Source organism: Pipistrellus hanaki (assembly GCF_964339955.1).
Source record: "Pipistrellus hanaki genome assembly, chromosome: X".
Classification (NCBI taxonomy): Eukaryota; Metazoa; Chordata; class Mammalia; order Chiroptera; family Vespertilionidae; genus Pipistrellus; species Pipistrellus hanaki.
Genome location: NC_140524.1, coordinates 53,098,729 through 53,116,538, shown reverse-complemented (window position 1 = coordinate 53,116,538; position 17,810 = coordinate 53,098,729). Strand labels below are relative to the sequence as shown.

Genomic DNA, 17,810 nt, shown 5'->3' with positions numbered 1-17,810 from the left:
TTGGACAAATCAAAGCGGCTTGATCACCATTGCATTAACTACACTTATTTGCCGGAGGATGATGAACAAATATGTGCAAATAACCACAGCAGTGGGCAGTCAAATAATAATGCGGGATTTAGAGCAACTGACACCAGGACACGTCATATGATCCACCCTGGCACAATCCCCAGCTCTTTAACACCCATCCCTTGTTTCCAGAAAGGTCAGAGGAAGCTGGAGAGACCTCTGATTGCCTAGAACTCTGACGTTATGCCGGAAGGCAGTGCCGCTGAGTCACAAAGGCAGCTACTAGGAACCACCCGGGACAAAAACAAGGGCGGTGTCTCCCTGGAGGACAGTGCGCAGCCGCAGAGCTCCACCCGCCCATCGCTCCGCCCCCGGGAGAGTCGGAAACACGATGGAGGAGTACCATCGCCACTGTGAGGAGGTATTGCTGCTCTGCTGCCTTAGAGCGACCCCAGCCCCCGCCCGTCTCAGTGCCGTGCTCTCCCAGCGCCCGGAGGCCGGGAGAATTGGGTCTTCTCCGCCAGGCCGGGAATTCACCCCTCCTGTCTCCCACACCTAGGCCTGGAGGGTGGGCTGAGAGGCCTGGGCGGTCAGTGGGGATTGGGGTTGGCGGTGGGGTTAGGCCAAGGGGTGGAAACCTGACTGGGGATGTGTTAGGTGGGATGGGTGCCGGACACCGCTGTCTGCAGGGACAAGCTTTGTAAACCCGTCTTCCTGGGCGCTGCCTCTGTCCCTTGGCTTCCCCAAAGTAGGTGCCGCTGCCCTGCTAGTGAGGCCCTGGTTGCAGAGCCGCTCCAGCTCCCTGTCTCTCTGACCTGGGTGCCTGAAAGGAGGTGCTTTATGGATTAAGAACTCTTATTTACTGACTCAGACTTCCTGAAACCTCACCATAATCCTATGGTGTCGGTTATTTTCCTGTTACTGATGGCAACTCTGACTTTAATGGTGAAGTTAAAACTGCAAGGAATGCCAGAAGCTCCATTTTGAACTCAGGCCTCTGATCTCCTCCCAACAACTCTTACTTCACATTAACCAAGACAGGCCTGCAAGGGCAGAAGAGACAAAGACATTTTCTGTCTCACAGAAAATACAGCCACAGTTGAATGGTGCGGTGAAAAGAAAGTAGGCGCATAGTGGAGGGACAGCATAAAATAATATATTATTAGACCCCCCGGAAGGGATTTATGGTTTATCCATCTTTAGGATGTGGGCTCCTATAGAAGTTAAAACTACATTTAAATTAATTAGTTCTGTGATGCAGGTAGCAAACATACTTACAGATTAGTGCTAATTTATTCTTATTTTAGAAATTGAGCCACAAAAATTTCACCCTCAGGCATATACCCCAGCAAGTGCTACTCTGACTTAAGAGGCTTCTGTATGGCATTACTTCCTAAATACTTATATTTAAAAAGAAATGAAATTACTTGTCACCATGACCATACCATACATCCTGATAATATATTTGTGACCTTCCAAATCAAAGTGAAATGGACACCCTTTCCTTTGTAGACCACTTTAAAAAATAGATGACCTATTTTAAGGTGAAATTAACATTTTAAAAGGGTCAAAATGTGTGGGCTGTTTTCATAATATTCCTAATAACTTAGGGAATTTTTATTCCTTTAGTGGGGAAGTCTATGGTGTAACTGAGTTGAAAATATCTATATTCAAGATGATACTTATTTTCAGAATTTACTTGTTTTTTAAACCATTTTTGAATTGTATAGTGGGATTTCCAAAAATGCTGATGTCAGAAAGCTCCATGGATTAACCTGAAGTATTTTGGTGTAAATTTCAATCTTATTGCATAGCCTAGATCTCTACTATGCGACAGACACTTGGATGTCATTAATAATTGCTTTTAACTCATGAGTCAATCAAGTCACTCCAAAGGAAAGACTAAGTTGCCAGACCTATTATATAGTACTAGAGGCTCGGTGCATGAAATTCGTGCACAGTGTGGGGGTTCCCCCTGCTCTGCCTGCACCCTTTGCAATTCGGAACCCCCTACACTTTTTTCTTATCTAGCTAACCTCTTCACATTTAAAAAAAGTAACTGAAATATCACCTACTCTAGCAAATCCTCTTTGAACAAATGTCTTTACAATCTGTATGAAGTATTTTCATAGTATAACATTCTTTTTCTTTAACAGCTACTTAGAGTGGATGCAATATGGTTTTCATTCTTGCATCTGAATTTTTCTTCTTGCTCTTGTAATAGCAAAGCTTATCCAATTTACATTTCCCCTTCAAGGGCTTATGTTTGGTTCAGTTTCTAGTTGGCTCCCTGCTTTTTTTCAAGCAATAAATTTGGGTTGTGATAGTAAGCCTCACTTGTAATCAAGCCTGTAGGTCTCTCTGTAATACCTATTGCTTTAGCATACCAGAGATTGTGTTCATTTATAGAAAATAATAATAAATGTCAACTGATCATTTGATCTTATAGTAATATTTCATAGCTTAGCAAGATGTATTATTCTATTATAGTAATTTAACTATTACAAAACTGAGGCGTACAGAAATAAATTACATTGAACAATAAAGAATGACTCAAATACAAAGTATAGTACACTTAGGGCCTCCCATGTCCTGTGCCTCAGATATCATAGCATAGTACACATGGAACTCAGCTTCTTTTAAAATAAGAAAGGATGCCATACTCATGAAGCAGCTGATTTTTATTTAAGGGCCTCACTTGCTCTGCACCTTTACAGAGGGGTAAGTAGGGGCTGAGGGAATTTGAGGAAACCCAGACAGAATTCTCCAAAAAGATTTTGCTAAGCTGGCCACCGGGACCGCCGGGCATTTGTCCAATTAAAACCCAGACACAGCAATAACAAAGGCACTGGTCTCCTATTGCTAATGCATAAGGGTCAAACCTCAGCCTGCAGGAACTCACCCCCGCAGTCAAAACCAGGCTGCTTGGTAGACCTGGGCTGGTGCTCCTAACTCTGGGGGGAGGGAGACTTCCCATGGCTACAGGCTAGAGGGGAACAGGTCCATAGCACAGGTTGGTCAGCAGGGTGGCTTCTTCGCCTGGGATTGCAGGGCAGCTTGGCTAGGCTGTGCCTGACCTGTTCACCCCATGATCGTAGGTCAGCTTGGCCTGGCCTGTTCTCACCATGATCGTGGGGGTCAGCTCAGCCTGGCCTGTTCACCCAATGATCGCAGGTCAGCTCAGCCTGGCCTGTTCTGTTCTCTCCATTATCGTGGATCAGCTCGGCTTGGTCTGTTTGCCCAATGATTAGGGAGTGGCTTGGACCTGCGCTTTTTGCCTGCAATCGCAGGGTGGTTTGGATCCAGGCTTTTCGCTCCGTAATCACAGAGCAGCTTGTGCCCAGGCTCTGCCCCGTGATCGCAGGGTGACTTGGCCTGCCCTGTTGGCCCTGTGATTACAGGGCGGCTTGGACCCAGGCTCTTTGCCCCACAATTGCAGGGCAGCTTGGATCATGGCTCTTTGCCCCTTGATCACAGGGCAGCTTGGACACAGAAAGGTGGTATGCCTGCCTGGGTCCAAGCCACCTGATGCTGCCTGCCCAGGTCCCCATCTCAGCTTGGATCCACCGGTGGCTTCAGGCGCTGCCTCCTGTTGCCTGTCCATGTCCCCAACTCCATCAGTCGCATAGGGCCTCTGCCTCCTCCACTGCTTGCTTATGCAAATTTACCTGCCATCTTTGCTGGGTTAATTTGCATATTACTCCTGATTGGCTGTGGGCATAGCGAAGGTACGGTGAGTTAGCATTTTTCTCTTTTATTAGTGTAGACTAGAGACCCATTGCATGAAGATTCGTGCAATAAGCCTTCCTTCTGCTGGCTGACAGCACCAGTTTTCCTCCAGCACCTGGGACCCAGGCCTTCTCTCTGGTGACCACCTTCAGTCTTCGCTCCCGCAGGAGCCTTCAGTCTTCTCTACTCCAGCCAGAGCACCATTCCTGTAGCTCCCTCCACCCCCGTCCTCCCCCTCATAGCTGGTGTCTCACCCCACCCTGCCACTCCATGCCTATGTATGCAAATTAACCCACCAGCTTTGTTGAGTTAATTTGCATACTTGCTCTTGATTGGCTGGTGGGTGTTGAGGTATGGTCAGTTTGCATATTTCTCTTTTATTAGTATAGATTAAAGGGTCATTAATTTACAATGGTCACAGTATTTTCATAATCCTTAATTCTGACAAGCCATATTTTTGCCTACCATGTTAAAAACAAAATTAAAGTAATAAGCATTCTGTTCTCATTGACCACCTCATTCTCACTTCACTGCAGCCATATCCTGTATACTGATGACACATCTTTATATCCACCTCCTGCAGTTTCCTGCACTCTCCAATTCAATGATTCTCAATCTAGTGTGTTCATCAGAATCACCAGTAAAGCATTTTTAAAAATGTAGTTGCCCAGGTTCTGCCTCAGACCAAATGAATCAAAATCTCCAGGGAGGTAGGTGTGAAAAGCATTCTATAATTTAAGTGTTTGAGGTAGGATTAGTAGCCTCAGTAGAATGGATTTCCCTTATATTCACTAACATCTGTCTAGGCCCACCTAGGGAATTCTGTTTACTACCAATAAGATGAAGTCTGTGTTACAAGCAGGTTTGTCTTTTATTTTCCCCCTTTAGGTTGGCTTCAATGTGGATGAAGCCCACAACCTTGTTAAAGAGGTAAGTTATACATCTTGTTCATTTTGAGGGCTGCTGCATTGGATTGCCCTTTAGAAAGCTGTGTTTGACTTTCAGTACAAAGAAACTTTAGTATTAAAACAAGATTTTTAAAAGTTTTTCACTAACTCTTACAGGAGTGCTCCTACATTCGTTTGTTTTTTAATCCTCACCCAAGAATATGTTTTTGTTGATTTTTAGAGAGAGGGGAAGGGAAAGAGAGAAACAGCGATTGGTTGCCTCCATGACTGGTGATCGAGCCTGCAACCTTTCAGTATATGGCATGACTCTCCAACCAACTGACCCACCCGGCCCATGATTCTTTGTTTTATTGTATGCTGCCAGGCATCCTGGAGCTTATTCTGAAAGTGATGTTTAAGTATGAATCTAGAAAACTGATTTACTGTTTTCTAAAATTAATGTCTTTTGAACAAAATAACTTTATCTCAGCAGGCCAAATATTACTTTAAATGCTAATGCTATATATATATATATATATATATATATATATATATATATATATATATATATATACATACACACACACACACACACACACACACACACACTTTTATATATGTAAATTTATATATTTACTAGTGGCTGGATGCATGAAATTCATGCAAAGGTAGTGCTTCCTTCCCCCGACTGCCACTCTCACAGCCCCTGTTCTTACAGCCCTAGCGCCTTCTCCCCACCCAGACCCGCCCTAGCCTAGCACTGCCCCAATCTGCCATCACACACCCTTAGTTCCTGGGTTCCACAGAACCCCCCAATCTATTGCCCTGAAGAGGGTGGCCTAGGCCTCCCTCAGAGGGGCAATCATGGGGTGATGGTGGGGCCCTCTACCAATCACATGACACCCACCTTGGGTGGCCTGGCGCCAGTATGTGTCATAGTATGATCATCAGAAAGGTTGTCTAGATCAGCGTTTTTCAACCGCTGTTCCGCGGCACATTAGTGTGCCGCGAGATGTTGCCTGGTGTGCCGTAGGTGCAGACAAGACAAGAATTTTATAATTTTTCACTATTTTGTTTACTTAATATTTCATAATAAAGTAATTATAAAATACTTTCTTTGTGTTTATTTGATTCCTATTCAAGAGAATTACTTTATATATAGTCAATATAGGCACAGAGTTAAATTTTTTAACATTTTCTAATGGTGGTGTGCCTCGTGATTTTTTTCATGAAACAAGTGTGCCTTTGCCCAAAAAAGGTTGAAAAACACTGGTCTAGATGGTCTTTCTGCTGTTCGATCGTTTAGTCAATTTACATATTATGCTTTTATTGTTATAGATATATGTCATATATACCAAAGAAATAAGAGACCGTAGAAATATCTGCCCTTGGTCATTATATGTGTTTTTTTTTTTTTTAGCATTGTATTGGAAATTATATTATTGGAAAAATAATCACTTGACATCTTTTAGACACTATGTGATGGTAAATTAAAATATTAAGAATACTTGAAATATCAACCTGGCCCTCCTGTTAGGTAAATAGACAAGTAGTTCTCTTTGGGAATCAATTCTGGCAGAGGAATTAGTCTGGTGGCATCTGCACTATGGGTAAGGTATTTATGAACGCTTTTAATAGTCCTGAGTAATTTTTAACTGTGCCAAATCCTAGGGAAAGAATGAGCTGGCCTAGGAAGCAGGCTTGTTTTGTGGGTATGGCTCTTAGGGTCTGTGTCCTAGCCAAACCTACCTGCCTTTAGTCTAGGCATTGAACACCTTATTAGCCTGTCCTGAGACAGTGCCTTACCTATCTGAAATTTCTGGTTTACAAGTTCACCCAGAACTCAGTCAGTACTGGCTTTGTACAACTAGGATCAGCTTGAGGCCTAGATAAGCACCTGAAAATCCTGCCATATTTTAATAGTTCAGAAACATGTATTAGAACTATTAACCCAGGAATATTTAATTTTTAAAACAATACAAATGTTTTCAATGCATTAACAGTACAAAAGCAAAATGTGGTCAGCTGGGAGGAACAGGAGGGCAAAGAGGTCATGGGAAGGGCAGGAGTGATAAACTCATTTTTTCAAAGTGTTTGTGGTTGATGGAACATAAATAAAATGATGCTGGATTATTTGAGGAGCCTTTTAAATAGACCTTGTTCTTTACTAACATTCTGAGCCAAATGAAAAGACAAAAGTCATTAGAAAGAGGATAAAATATTATCTTTATTATAAAGATAAAGAATGGTTTGGAGATTGGACCTTGTTTTTGCTAACTGTCTACCTGTTCAATTCAGACCTCGGTAGACGCATCCAAGGGAAAGATTGAGTCAACAGAGAGAAACACTTAGCCAGGCTGTTGCCTTTTGTTGGTCTGGATAGAGAGGAAAGAAGAAAACAAATACTTAAGTCCAAGGCATTTGGGAGATTAGTTTTTCCAAATGAGAATGCTGGATCAATGGTTGTCACTCGTTAAACAAGTAATTCGCTGTACCTCCATGAGGAATAATGACAGGTGGGCCAAGAAGCCAGGAATGTTAAGGAAAAATCCTGTGTATGGAAGGAAACGCCAGGACTAGAAAAGAAACATGCTCCTAACAGTATAAATATATTGAAGTAAAAATACTGAATTCACTATTGAGGGAAGAAGCAGGTGATCTGATGAAACTAAATTTTCATCTCTCATAGCAAGAACTCTAAGGATGTTGTCTATAATTCATAAATCAAGAAACGGTGGTATAAACATTATTTGGAGATATGTAAGTAATCGCTTAGAAAATAAAAACAGTTGTGCACTGATGGGATTTCCTTTAGGGAATGGTACTGAATATGGGAAAGGGTGGGGAGGGGATTCTTGCTTTTCATTGAAAGATTTTCTGTTCTGTTGGATTTTTAAAACTATGTGCATGTGCTGTTTATTAAATAAAAAGAACTATGCTTCATAAACTGGGATACGCATACTTGGTGGTGGCTAGGTAGAGCTATGAGCCACTAGGTGTGTTTTAGAGCATCAGTTTTACTTAAGTACTTGCAAGAAGGAGTTAAGTAATGTAAATAATTTCACCAAAAACATTTTAAACAAAAAACAAACTCTGATACATTATAGATTCAAAAGCAGGCTTCATTTGAAGTTTTTATATGAAATAAGAGACTTCAAACAAATCTCAGGTTTGCTCCAGGTGACTTTCAGCTCCATGTCTATCCTCTTCTCTGTTCCAGCATTGGAAAGGCGAGAGAGAGAGAGAGAGAGAGAGAGAAGAGAGAGAGAGAGAGAGAGAGAGAGAGAGAGAGAGAGAGAGAGAGAGAGAGAACTATTTTAAAACATTTAAGTACTTTCTCCATAGTTTCAGCAGGTTTTTATGTTTTCCTTATTTCTTTCTAATCTTTATTTTCTGTCCTTAGATTTCTTACTCTGAGCCCCTATGCTAATATGTTTCTTTCTGAAGTCTTAGGACCACTCACTCATCAGTGATATGCATACATTTTATCTGTTGTCAGTAATAGAATTTTCCCCCACATAAATTCTCATGGAACTTAGTCTAAAGTAGATTGATTTAGGATATCCAACAAATATATAAAAGCCAATATTCAACATTTACTGAGTGCCTGCTATGTGTCCACTTTCTCAGTTTGACCCTGGGAGTAGACAGGTTGAGGACCTCATTATGTAATGGGCCTCCTGGTTAATGCTAATTAAGAAGTCTAAATATTAATTAATAGTAATTAGCTATTTACAGGGGGATCCAGAGCCCCATGATGTTTTTCTGTTGTTTAGATAATCTAAAAGAAAAATGAGTGCTCGTAGTTTCCCATTAAGGAAAAACAGTCTAGGGAGAATAGGAGGTTTGCCTAAAGTTATCAGCTTGGGATGGTAAAGACAGAATTAAAACCCCGTTGTCCTGACCCCTGGTCCACTGGTCTTCCTAACTCTTATGCTATTGCTTATTCTAGGAGAATAATTTGAGCCCCGTTCTTTCTTAAACTCCTCTAAATTTAACTTTTCTTTCTACACTTTATCATTAATGAAAATTTCATACTTCCCAGCTTAACATTTCATATTAATTTGTGCCTTTCTGGATTTTAATTACAACTGTGGTAAATGAAAGCTGCATATATGCACATGCTTGTGTGTGTGTGTGTGTGTGTGTGTGTGTGTGTGTGTGAGATTAAGCTGGATTCTACAAATTAATTGAATGAGTGCTTTATTATCCAGGCTCTTATCACTCGAATATAAAATAATAGCAAAATTAGGGAAAGACAAATACTGTATACTCACTTATATGTGGAATATAAAAAAGTTGAACTAATAGAAACAAAGAGTAGAAAGGTGCTTTCTGAGATCTAGGAGAGCCGGGCGAACAGGGCAATGTAGATCAAAGGGTATAAACTTCCAGTTAAAGATGAATAATTTCTGGGAACCTAATGTACAGTATGTAATTACAGTTAACACTGTAATGTATACTTCAAAGTTGCAGAAAGTAGATCTTAAATGTTCTCAACACACATGCAAAAATAATAACTGTGAGAAGATGGGTTTGTAAATTCACCTTGTCATAGTAATTTTTTCACAATGTATACATGTATCAAATCATCATATTATATACATTAAAGTTACGTATTATATGTCAATTATATTTCAATAAAATTGGAAAAATAAAATAAGCAGTAATAATGATAATAGTAATATCTAGCATTAGTTATTGTGCTTACTCTGTGGCCATCGGTGTGTTTGAGCACATGGCATTTATTATCTCCTTCCAGTCTCACAACAACCTGCTGAGATGAAGCTGTTATATCTTTAAACATTAGGAAAATAGGGGCTTCAAGAGATTAAGTCACTTGCAAAAGGATACACAGGAAGTAGATGGCAGTGGTGATCTTAAAACCTAAGATTGTGATTCTAAACCAGTGCTCTTAATCAAATATCAGAAGTGAATAGAAGTAAATATTGTGGGAAATTATTTAACTTTCCCTTTACAGGGCACCCCCAAAACAGTGTTTTGTTTTGTTTTATGATTTACTTTTAATAGCAAATATTCTAGTTTTTTAGCTAAGCAATTCCGTAACATGAAAGAGAATGTAATTATTAGTATACACTAGGAGCCCAGTGCATGAATTCCTGCACCTTGAAAGGAACTGTGTGCTGCAAGGCTGCAGTGGGCACAGGGAAAGGTCTCGGCCCATCCTCCATGCCCCCACCCAGTCCCTCCTGCCACTGCCCCTAGTCCATTGTCTAGCAATCCTGCTCTGCTGCAGCTGCTCCCATGCACTGACTGTGCCAGCCCGCTCGCCCCTGCTGAGGGCGCAGAAAGTTGGAGCTGGCACCAGCAGCGCCAATTGCCTAGGAGCAGTGGGAGGTGGAGAAGCCCAGAGGGGCTATCAGGGATGGCAGCCATAGCTCGCACCCACTGATGGTGCCAAGCGATCTGGGCCGGTGCGAGCACCAGGCAGGACCGTGGTGTGCATGTGGGAGCAAAGAATTTTCAGTAACCACCAGAGGCTCTCCCTATGACAACGACCTGTGCCCCACCTTTGTCTAGCACCCCTGCTCACCTGCTTCACTATCCTACCGCGGCTGCCAGTTGCCAATGCCCACCATGTTTCATGTGCACCCCCTGGTGGTCAGCACATGTCATAATGACTGTGTGATTGTTCCGCCATTTGACCTATTTGCATATTAGCCTTTTATTATATAAGATAATTAAATTTTAAATTGGTCTCACCCTTTGTTTTCAGCATCTGAAACATAGTTCAAATCCCAACTGTTTGACCTAGCCACTGTGGTTCAGTGGTTGAGCATGGGCCTATGAACTGGGAGGTCACAGTTCGATTCCCAGTCAGGCCATATTCCTAGGTTGCAGGCTCGATCCCCAGTGTGGGGTGTGCAGGAGGCGACCAGTCAATGGTTCTCTCTCATCATTGGTATTTTTATCTCTCTCTCCCACTCCCTTCCTCTCTGAAATCAATAAAAATATATATTTTTAAAAATCCCAACTGTTTCAAAGCCATTCTTTTTTTAGTGTTTGTGCATATTGTTTTTATTCATTTTTTATTTATCTATCTTTTTATTTATTGTTTAAGGTCTTACAAATAGTAGTATATATGTCTCCTTTTTTACCCCCATTGACCTCCTCCTAGCCTCTTTTGCTCTCCCCTCCTTCCCCAGTGTCTTGCATCTTTTGGTTGTGGTTATATGCATGCATAAAACTCCTTCAGTTGACCTCTTACCTTTCCCTACTTCCCCCTGTAGTTTCACAGTCTATTTGATGCTTCTTTGCCTCTGTCTATTTTTGTTCAACAGTTTATAATGTTCTTTATTATCCATAAATGAATGAGATCATGTGGTATTTATCTTTCACTGACTGGTTTATTTCATTTAGCACAGTTGTCAGCAAACCGTGGTTCACGAGCCACATGTGGCTCTTTGGCCCCTTTAGTGTGTCTCTTCCACAAAATACCACGGCCTGGGCGAGTCTATTTTGAAGAAGTGGCATTAGAAGAAGTTTAAGTTTAAAAAATTTGGCTCTCAAAAGAAATTTCAATCGTTGCACTGTTGTTATTTGGCTCTGTTGACTAATGAGTTTGCCGTTCACTGACTTAGCCTAATGCTCTCCAGTTCCACCCATGCTGTTGCAAATGGTAAGAATTCCTTATTTTTTTACAGCAATTTAGTATTCCATTGTGTAGATGTACCACGGTTTTCTAATTCATTCATCTGCTGATGGTCATTTAGGCTATTTCCAAATCTTAGCGATTGTAAATTGTGCTGCTATGAACAGGGGTGCATATATCCTTGCTGATTGGTGTATTTGTTTTCTTGGGATATATTCCTAGAAGTGGTATTACTGGGTCAAATGGAAGTTCCATTTTTAATTTTTTGAGGAAACTCCATACTGTTTTCCACAGTGGCTGCATCTGTCTGCATTCCCACCAGCAGTGCACTAGGGTTCCTTTTTCTCCACATTCTTGTCAGCATTTGTCATTTGTTGATTTGTTGATAGCCATTCTGACAGCTGTGAGATGGTACCTCATTGTTATAATTTGCACCTCTCAGATGATTAATGATTTTGAGCATGTTTTCATATGTCTCTTGGCTTTCTGAATGTCCTCTTTCAAAAAGTGTCTATTTAGGTCCATTTCTCATGTTTTGATTGCATTGTTTAACTTCCTTTTGTTAAGTTGTATGAGTTCCCTGTAAATGTTGGAGACTAAACCCATATCGGAGATAAAATTGGCAAATATATTCTCCCATGCAGTAGGCTTTCTTGTTGTTTTGTTGATCATTTCTTTTGCTGTACAGAAGCTTTTTGTTTTGATGTAGTCCCATTTGTTTATTTTCTCTTTAGTTTCCATTGTCCTAGGAGCTGTTATCGGTAAATATATTGCTATGACAAATGTCTGCTATTTTGCTGCCTATGGCTTATAATATTTTAATGGTTTCCCATTTTACATTTAAGTCCTTTATCCATTTTGAGTTTATTTTTGTGTATGGTATACGTTAGTGGTCTAGTTTCATTTTTTTGAAAGTATCTCTCCAGTTTTCCCAACACCATTTATTGAAGAGACTGTCTTGTTTCCATTGTATGCTCTTGACTCCTTTGTCAAATATTAATTGAGCATAATGGCTTGTGTCGATTTCTGGGTTCTTTGTTTTATTCCACTGATCTATATGTCTGTTCTTGTGCCAGTACCAGCCAGTTTTGAGAACAGTGACTTTATAATAGTATACATTGATACTGGTATTATGATCCCTCCAACATTGTTCTTCTTTCTCAATATTGCTGCAGCTATTTTGGGTCTTTTTTTTTTTATTCCAGATGAATTTTTGGAAAATTTGTTTAAGTATGCTGTTGGTATTTTAATGGGGCTTGTGTTGCATTTATAGATTGCTTTGTGTAGTATGGACACTTTACGGATGTTGATTCTACCAATACATTAACGTGTTATATTCTTCCATTTGTTCATGTCTTCCTCTAATCTCTTTTTTCAGCATCCTGAAATTTTCTGAGTACAGGTCCTTTGTCTCCTTGGTTAAGTTTATTCCTAGGTATCTTAATTTTTTTGTTGCAATGGTTAATGGGTTGCTTTTTAAATTTCTTTTTCTGTGAGTTCATTATTGATGTATAGAAAAGTCATAAACTTCTGGATGTTAATATTGTACCCTGCTGCATTGCCGAATTCATTTATTTATTTTTTAAAATATATTTTATTGATTTTTTGTAGAGAGGAAGGGAGAAGGATAGAGAGCTAGAAACATCGATGAGAGAGAGACATAGATCAGCTGCCTCTTGCACACCCCTACAGGGTATGTGACCGCAACCAAGGTACATGCCCTTGACCGGAATCGAACCTGGGACCTTTCAGTCCACAGACCGACGCTCTATCCACTGAGCCAAACCGGTTTCGGCTGAATTCATTTATTAAGTCTAGTAGTTTTTTGATGGAGCCTTGGGGTTTTCTATGTATAGTATCATGTCATCTGTGAATAAGGACAGTTTTACTTCTTTTCCAATTTGGATGCCTATTATATCTTCTTTTTGTCTGATTGCAAAGGCTATTATTTCCAATACTATGTTGATCAGGAGTGGTGAGAGTGTGCATCCCTGTCTTATTCCTGTTCTTAGTGGAAATGGTTTTAGTTTTTGCCCATGGCTATGCTGTGGGCTGTGGGTTTGTCATATATGACTTTTATTATACTTAGGTATGATGCTCCTATTCCCACCTTGCTGAGAGTTTTTATCAAGAAAGGGTGTTGGATTTTGTCAAATGCTTTGTCTCTGTCAATTGATATGATTATGTGATTTTTGTCTATCAGTTTATGTGATGTATCACATTTATTGATTTGCGGATATTATACCATTCCCGGATAAATCCCACTTGGTCATGGTGTATGATCTTTCTAATGTGATGCTGGATTCGATTTGCTAAATTTTGTTAAGGATTTTGGCACCTATGTTCATGAGGTATATTGGCCTGTAATTCTCTTTCTTTGTATTGTCTTTATCTGGTTTTGTTATTAGGGTAATGGCAATTTATAGAATGAGCTTGGAAGTGCTGCTTTTTCTTGAATTTTTTGTAATAGTCTGAGGAAGATAGGTTTTATTTCTTCTTTGAATGTTTGATAAAACTCCCTTCTGAAGCCATCTGGTCCAGGGCTTTTGTTTGTTGGAAGTTTTTTTTATTACTGCTTCAATTTCCTCCATAGTTATTGGCCTAATCAGATATTTTTTATTCCTCCTGGTTATGTTTTGGAAGATTGTATTTTTTAAGGAATATGTCATTTCTTCTAGGTTGTCTAGTTGTCAGAATAGAGTTGTTCATAGTATTTTTTGACAATCGGTTGTATTTCTGTGGAGTCTGTTGTAATTTTGCCTCTTCTGTTTCTGATTTTATTTGTGTCCTTCTCTCTTTGCTTTTTGGTGAGCCTGGCTAGAGGTTCATCAATATTGTTTATCTTTTCAAAGAACCAACTCTTGGTTTCATTGATCTTTTGTATTGTGTTGGGTTTTGTTTTTATTTTGTTTTTGTTTTGTTTTTTTTGTCTCTATGTCATTTATTTCCACTCTGATCTTTATTATTATTTTTTTCCTTCTGCTCACACTGGGCTTTTCTTGCTCTCTTTCTAATTCTTCAAGTTGCAGAGTTAGGTGGTTTATTGCCAGTCTCCCTACTCTCCCTCCTTTTCCTCCCTCCCTCCCTCCCTCCCTCCCTCCCTCCCTTCCTTCCTTCTTTTCTTCCTTCCATGAGGTAGGACTGTAATGCTATGAACTTCCCTCTCAGGATTGCTTTCACTGTGTACCAAAGAGTTTGGATTGTTATGTTTTCATTGTTGTTTGTTTCCAGGATATTTTTTAGTTCTTCTTTGATCTCTTTGATAACCCACTCATCGTTTAATAGTATGCTATTCAGCCTACAAGTGTTTGAATTTTTGTTATTGTTTTTACTATAGTTGATTTCTAATGTTATGCCACTGTGATATGAGTTGGTACTTGATATGATTTCAATCCTCTTGAATTTGAAGAGACTTTGCCTGTGTCCCAATATGTGGTCTATCTTTCAAAGTGTCACATGTGAGCTTGAGAAGAATGTATATTTTGTAGTTTTGGGGGTAGAATGTTCTAAAGATGTTGATTAAGTCCACCTGTTATAGTGAGTCCTTTAGGATTGAAGTTTCTTTGCTAATATTTTGCATAGAGGATTTATCCAGTGATGTTAATGGGGTATTAAAGTCTCCTACTATGGTTGTGTTGCTGTCAATCTCTCCCCTGATATATTTTTTAATTTTTTATTAAAATATTATATGTGTACAGATCATACCATTGTCTTCCCCACCCCACTCCCATACATGCCATCATGCCCCAGTGTTTTGAATTCATTGGTTATGCTTATATGCATGCATACAAGTACTTAGATTGATCTCTTAATCTCCTCCACCTCTCCCTAAATTTTCCACTGTAACTTGATGCTCTGTTTGATGCTTTACTGTCTCAGTATCTATCTTTTTGTTCATCAGTTTATAATGTTCTTTATTATCCATAATGAGTGAGATCATGTGGCATTTTTCTCTCATTGACTGGCTGATTTCACTAAACATAATGTTCTTCAATATTATCCAGGTTGCTGCAAATGATAAGAATTCCTTCTATTTATGGCAGCATAGTATTCCATCGTGTAGATATACCATAATTTTCTGATCCAGTCATCTGCTGACGGTCACTAAGGCTTCCAAATCTTACCTATTGTAAATTGTGCTTCTATAAACATAGGGGTGCATATGTTTGGTGTTTCTAGTTTCTTAGGATATATTCCTAGCAGTGGGATTACTGGGTCAAATGGGAGTTTTCCATTTTCAGTTTTTTTAGGAAACTACATACTGTTCTCCACAGTGGCTGTACCAGTCTGCATTCCCACAAGCAGTGCACGAGGGTTCCTATTTCTCTGTATCCTCACCAACACTTGTCCTTTGTTGATTTGTTGACAATAGCCATTCTGACAGGTGTGAGATGGTAACGCATTATCGTTTTGATTTGCATCTCTTGGATAATTAGTAACTTTGAGCATGTTTTCATGTGTCTCTTGGCCTTCCTTCTGTCTTCTTTTCAAAAAGATTCTATTTAGGTCTGTTCCCATTTTTTTTTATTGGATCATTTATTTTTCCTTTATTAAGTTGTATAAGCTGCCCATAGATGTTGGAGATTAAACTTTTATCAGTGATAACATTTGAAAACATGTTCTCCCATATAGTGGTTTTTTTTGTTGTTGTTGTTTTGTTGATGGTTTCTTTTGCTGTGAAAAAAAAAGCTTTTTATTTTGATGTAGTCCCATTTGTTTATTTTCTCTTTAACTTCCATTGCCCTAGGGGCAGTATCAGTGAAGAACTTCCCTAGGCATATGTCTAAGATATTGCTGCCTGTGGATTCCTCTGGTATTTTTATGGTTTCCTGTCTTATGTTTAGGTTCTGTATCCATTTTGAGTTTATTTTTGTGTATGGTGTAAGTTGGTGATCTAGTTTCATTATTTTGCATGTATCTGTCCAATTTTCCCAACACCATTTATTGAAGAGACTGTCTTGACTCCATTGTATGTTCATGCCTCCTTTGTCAAATATTAATTAAACATAGTGGTTTGGGTCAATATCTGGATTCTGTATTTTATTCCATTGGTCTATATGTCTGTTCTTGTGCTAGTACCAGGCTGTTTTGAGAACAGTGGCTTTGTAATACAGCCTGAAATCTGGTATTGAGATCCCTCCTACATTATTCTTCTTTCTCAGGATTGCTGTGGCTCTTCGGGGTCTTCTTTTATTCCAGATGAATTTTTAGAGAGTTTTTTCTACAATAGGTCTGTGAAACATGCTGTTGGTATTTTAATGGGGAGTGCATTGAATATATAGGCTGCTTTGGGTAGTATGGACATTTTGATTATGTTGATTCTACCAATCCATGAACATGGTATGTTCTTCCATCTGTTTATGTCTTCCTCTATATCTTTTTTCAGTGTCCCATAGTTTTTTGCATATAGGTCTTTACCTTCTTAGTTAAGTTTATTCCTAGGTATCTTAATTTTTTTTGGTGTGATGGTAAATGGGATTGCTTTTTCAGTCTCTCTTTTCGTAAGTTCACTATTGGTGTATAGAAATGCCATAGATTTCATGGTGTTAATTTTGTATTTTGCTATATTGATGAATTCACTTATTAAGTCTATTAGTTTTTTTATGGAGTCTTTCGGGGTTATGTACAATATCATGTCATCTGCAAATAAGGAAAGCTTTACTTCTTCTTTTCCAATTTGGAAACATTTTATTGGTTCTTCTTGTCTAATTACAATGGCTAATATTTCTTTTACTATGTCAAACAGGAGTGGTGAGAGTGGGCATCCCTGACTTGTTCCTGTTCTTAGGGAAAATGCTTTTAGTTTTTGCCCATTGTGTATGATGTTTGTTATGGGTTTATCATATATAGCATTTATGAAGTTGAGGTATGATACTTCTATTCTCACCTTGTTGAGAGTTTTTATCAAGAAAGGGTGTTGGATTTTGTCAAATGCTTATTCTGCATCAATTGACATGACTATGTGATTTTTATCTCTCAATTTGTTTATGTGATGTATCACGTTTATTGACTTGCGGATATTGTACTAGCCTTGCATCCCTGGGATAAATCCTACTTGGTCATGGTGTATGATCTTTCTGTTGTATTGCTGGAGCCAATTTGCTAAAATTTTGTTGAAGATTTTGGCATCTTTGTTCATGAGGGTTATTGTCCTGTAATTCTCATTCATTGTGTTGTTTTTGTTTGGTTTTGTTATTGGGGTGATGCTGGCTTCATAGAAGGAGCTTGCAAGTGTTCCTTCCTCTTGGATTTTTTGGAATAGTCTGAGGAGTATAGGTTTTATTTCTTCCCTGAATCTTTGGTAAATCTCTCCTGTGAAGCCACCTAGTCCCGGGCTTTTGTCTGCCAGAAGCTTTTTGATGACTGCTTCAGTTTCTCCCAAAGTCACTGGTTTATTGATATTTTTAGATTCTTCCTGGTTGAGTTTTGGAAGATTATATTTTTCTAGGAATATGTCCATTTCCTCCAGGTTGTCCAGTTTGTTGGAATAGAGTTGTTCCTAGTAACAATCCTTTGTATTTCATCGGGGTCTGTTGTCGTTTTACCTCTTTCGTTTCTGATTTTGTTTATTT

General features: G+C 39.3%; 1 protein-coding gene across 2 annotated transcripts in view; it reads left to right on the top strand.

Annotated features, from left to right (window-relative positions):
- The first annotated feature begins 212 nt into the window (after positions 1 to 212).
- Positions 213 to 17,810, top strand: part of DYNLT3 (dynein light chain Tctex-type 3) — a 28,837-nt gene continuing 11,239 nt past the window's right edge. Inside the window, exons 1-3 of one of the 2 annotated variants that reach the window (XM_084870552.1) lie at positions 369 to 430; positions 4,627 to 4,668; positions 7,315 to 7,385. In XM_084870552.1, coding sequence (XP_084726678.1) covers positions 7,329 to 7,385 — 57 coding nt within the window. In that variant the 5' untranslated portion in view covers positions 369 to 430; positions 4,627 to 4,668; positions 7,315 to 7,328. Of the gene's footprint in view, positions 431 to 4,626; positions 4,669 to 7,314; positions 7,386 to 17,810 lie in introns of both variants that reach the window. The other variant, XM_084870551.1, reaches the window with a different exon arrangement.